This window comes from Barbus barbus (assembly GCF_936440315.1).
Source record: "Barbus barbus genome assembly, chromosome: 13".
Taxonomy (NCBI): Eukaryota; Metazoa; Chordata; class Actinopteri; order Cypriniformes; family Cyprinidae; genus Barbus; species Barbus barbus.
In genome coordinates this window covers 6757229-6760399 of record NC_136741.1, presented here as the reverse complement: position 1 = coordinate 6760399, position 3171 = coordinate 6757229, and the positions used below count along the sequence as shown (strand labels likewise).

The 3171-nt window shown below is 37.6% G+C and overlaps 1 protein-coding gene across 2 annotated transcripts; it reads left to right on the top strand.

The window, feature by feature from the left end:
- Positions 1 to 245: 245 nt before the first annotated feature.
- Positions 246 to 2934, top strand: LOC306879523 (C-C chemokine receptor type 7-like). 2 transcript variants are annotated; one of them, XM_079432528.1, is made up of 3 exons: positions 246 to 320; positions 537 to 577; positions 1414 to 2934. In XM_079432528.1, the coding sequence occupies exons 1-3, from the start codon at positions 305 to 307 to the stop codon at positions 2470 to 2472; spliced, it is 1116 nt and encodes a 371-aa protein (XP_079288654.1). In that variant the 5' UTR covers positions 246 to 304; the 3' UTR covers positions 2473 to 2934. The 2 variants fall into 2 exon arrangements, with proteins under 2 accessions (XP_079288654.1, XP_079288655.1); XM_079432529.1 differs by having other exon boundaries at positions 252 to 320; positions 1419 to 2928.
- The last annotated feature ends 237 nt before the right edge of the window (positions 2935 to 3171 follow it).

Sequence of the window (3171 nt, the reverse complement as noted above, 5' to 3'; positions counted from 1 at the left end):
TGCATATAGAGAATTGTTTTTTTATTATTATTATTACTGGTTGGTTTAATTTAATGAACAGCAGGAAAGTATTTAAAATAGGATGAATTTATGGTGGAGGACAACTATATGATTGTACAAAGGTAAGAAATGAAGTTGTTTTTCTTGAAACACAGCACAGGCTGTGGTGAAAACCCTTTCCTCTGGTCTTGGCTTCAAAGTTAAAAGTGGTTCTTCACCTTTTTAATACAGCAGATGCAGAGCTCTCGTATTCAGTGTGTTGTTAGTAGTACTGGCGAAACATTCAAAGAGAAAGTCTGAAATCATGCACGCTTTTACTGGTAAGCCTAAATATGAATCTGTTGAATAATGCTGTTAAATGTATCAAATAGCTTTACAAATCTATAGAAATTTACAGGATTTGGTCAAATAAGAGAAATAATCTATTAGAGTAGTTCTATATATATATATATATATTCAAACTTTTAGGCTACTTGCATGTGAATGAAATCTATCATTTTGTGTATTTTCTGACACTTTGCGTTTTTCATTGACAGTTTTTTGCCCTTTGCTGCTGTTATGGTCGTGCCAAATAAAGGTAATTCATGAATTAAACTAAGACAAACTGCACTCACCTTTCATTCTAACCTCTAAATCCAGAGAGTAGTTCACCCAAAAATGAAAATTCTGTCATCATTTACTCGCTCTACTCATTTTTTAAAATCTGTATGACTGACATGCTTTTGTGGAACAGAGAAGGAGATTTGAGGGTGAATGAAACAACGTGTTGCGTGCAGTGAACGTGAATGGTGACTGAGGCTGACATCTTTTGTATGCTACAGTAACAAGTAAATCGGTAACACTTTACAATAAGGTTCCATTAGTTAACATTGGTTAATGCTTAAATTAGCATTATCTTGCGATGACAATACACATTACTTACAGTAGCCTATTCATGATTTTTTATTTTTTGCGTTAGTTGTTAATTGTTAGTTCATGTTAGCTCAGGTCCATTAAATAGTCTAATATTAACATATACAACTTTTATGTATTGGTAAATGTCGAAAATAACATTAAATAAGATTAATAAATGTTTTAGAATAATTTTTTTTCAATGTTAGTTCATGTAAACAAATGTATAACAAATAGAACCTTATTGCAAAGTGTTACCGGAAAATCATATGAGCTTGGAGCAAGATAACAGAATTTCCATTTTTGTGAGCACTATTCATTAGACTTCTGGAGGACTGCTTGTCTGCACACCTTTAAATCCAGCTTTGTATAGTAGAATGGGTCTTTAAAACACTTTACAGTTAATCTCTAAACAGGAATCATGTACAGATTTAGACTGCCTAGGGGTTGTAAATTTATAGGATATTGACACCTTTTTCCTTGAATGGTTTTTGTGAAGCATCTGCATTACCTTTATTTCAGAAAAGCTGGTCCAATGTGACTGCTGAATACAACAAATCCACAACACAGTATGAGTATTCCACAGAGACGGTGGATTATAGCAATCATGAATTAATGTGTGATAAAGGCTCCAACCGTTCCTTCCACGCCTGGTTCCTGCCAACCATCTACACCCTCATCTGCCTCCTGGCCCTTGTGGGAAACTTTCTGGTCATCCTAACCTACATTTACTTCAAGCGGATGAAGACGATGACTGACGTCTACCTGCTCAATCTAGCCATGGCTGACCTGCTGTTTGCAATTTCGCTCCCCTTCTGGGCAGCTAGTTTCATGAGCAAGTGGCACTTGGGTCTGTATCCATGCAAGGCCATGTTTACCATCTACAAGGTCAGCTTCTTCAGCGGCATGTTCCTTCTCACCTGTATTAGCGTCGATCGCTATTTCTCCATAACAAAGGCTGTCTCTGCTCATCGCTGTCGCTCCAGTGCGGTCTTTTACGGACAGGTGTCTTCTCTGGTTACTTGGGTGATGGCGGTGATCTTTTCGGTACCTGACATGGTGTTCTCTGAAGTCAACATCAATGGCAACTGTATGGAAAATGGCAACAACTATGAAGACTACCGCATTAGGATGCTGGTAAGTCAGATGGTCCTGGGTTTTATACTTCCAGCGGTTGTCATGGGGTTCTGTTACATCTGTATCATCAAGACCCTCATCCAAGCCAAGAACTTTGAGAGGAATAAAGCCTTCAAGGTCATCATTGCAGTGGTATCTGTCTTTGTGTTCAGTCAACTACCCTACAATGTAGTCATGGGAGTGACCACTCAGGAAACAACGGATTGTAACAAGGACAAGAGTCGTCTTTATGCTTTGGATGTGACCAGAGCCGTGGCCTTCTTGCGCTGCTGCGTAAACCCCTTCCTGTATGCCTTCATTGGGGTAAAGTTTCGCAATGATCTCCTGAAGCTACTGAAAGACTTGGGATGTATCAGAAAGAGCCACCTCATGTACACCCACTGCGGTAAACGAAGATCCTCTGTCGGCCTGGACACCGAAACCACAACTACGTTTTCCCCCTGAATGCTCCTATCTGTTGAAGAACAGATTCTAGAACAACAAAAAAAGTTTTGCCAATTTACTGGTACATAGTGGTAAATCGCTTCATAAGCTCCATTCAGATCAAAGTGCCTGAGGAGGACTGTATGGTGCCATATACTGACATACTGCAAATTTTGCTGTGCAATGTTACTAGAGACTTGTTGTACAAAGACTTCCTGCTTTGTAACAATAAGCTTTTCACTTCTTGTTTTTGATTGCTCTTTAAGAGATCACTATCACTCTTTGTTTTATGATGTAGCCATTTTGTGTTCAATATCTTGTTCTCAATATCAATATATTGTATATTACACGTGCTTTCAAAAATGAGACATCTTTAAGGCTAACTATCCACTAAGATGTGGAAAATGTATTTAGCTAGTATTCATATTCATTGTCTTTACTTTGTCTGATATGTTATAACACTGAATAAATCTATATTTTCTGAAATAAATGACTTGAGTTCTGTGTTAGAAACATGCACAACAAAATACTTTCACCCTCTTCAGTTGCGTGCGAAATATATGCAATGCTAAAATAAAAACCGAACAGGAGAAATAGATTTAGAAACTACAAACACAGAATACAAACATAGAACATTGTTCACTTGCAGGAAATTGTGAACTATTCCCTTCTTTGGTTTCTCACCCATCTTACTAGTTTGTAAAGAAGACACTTATACTC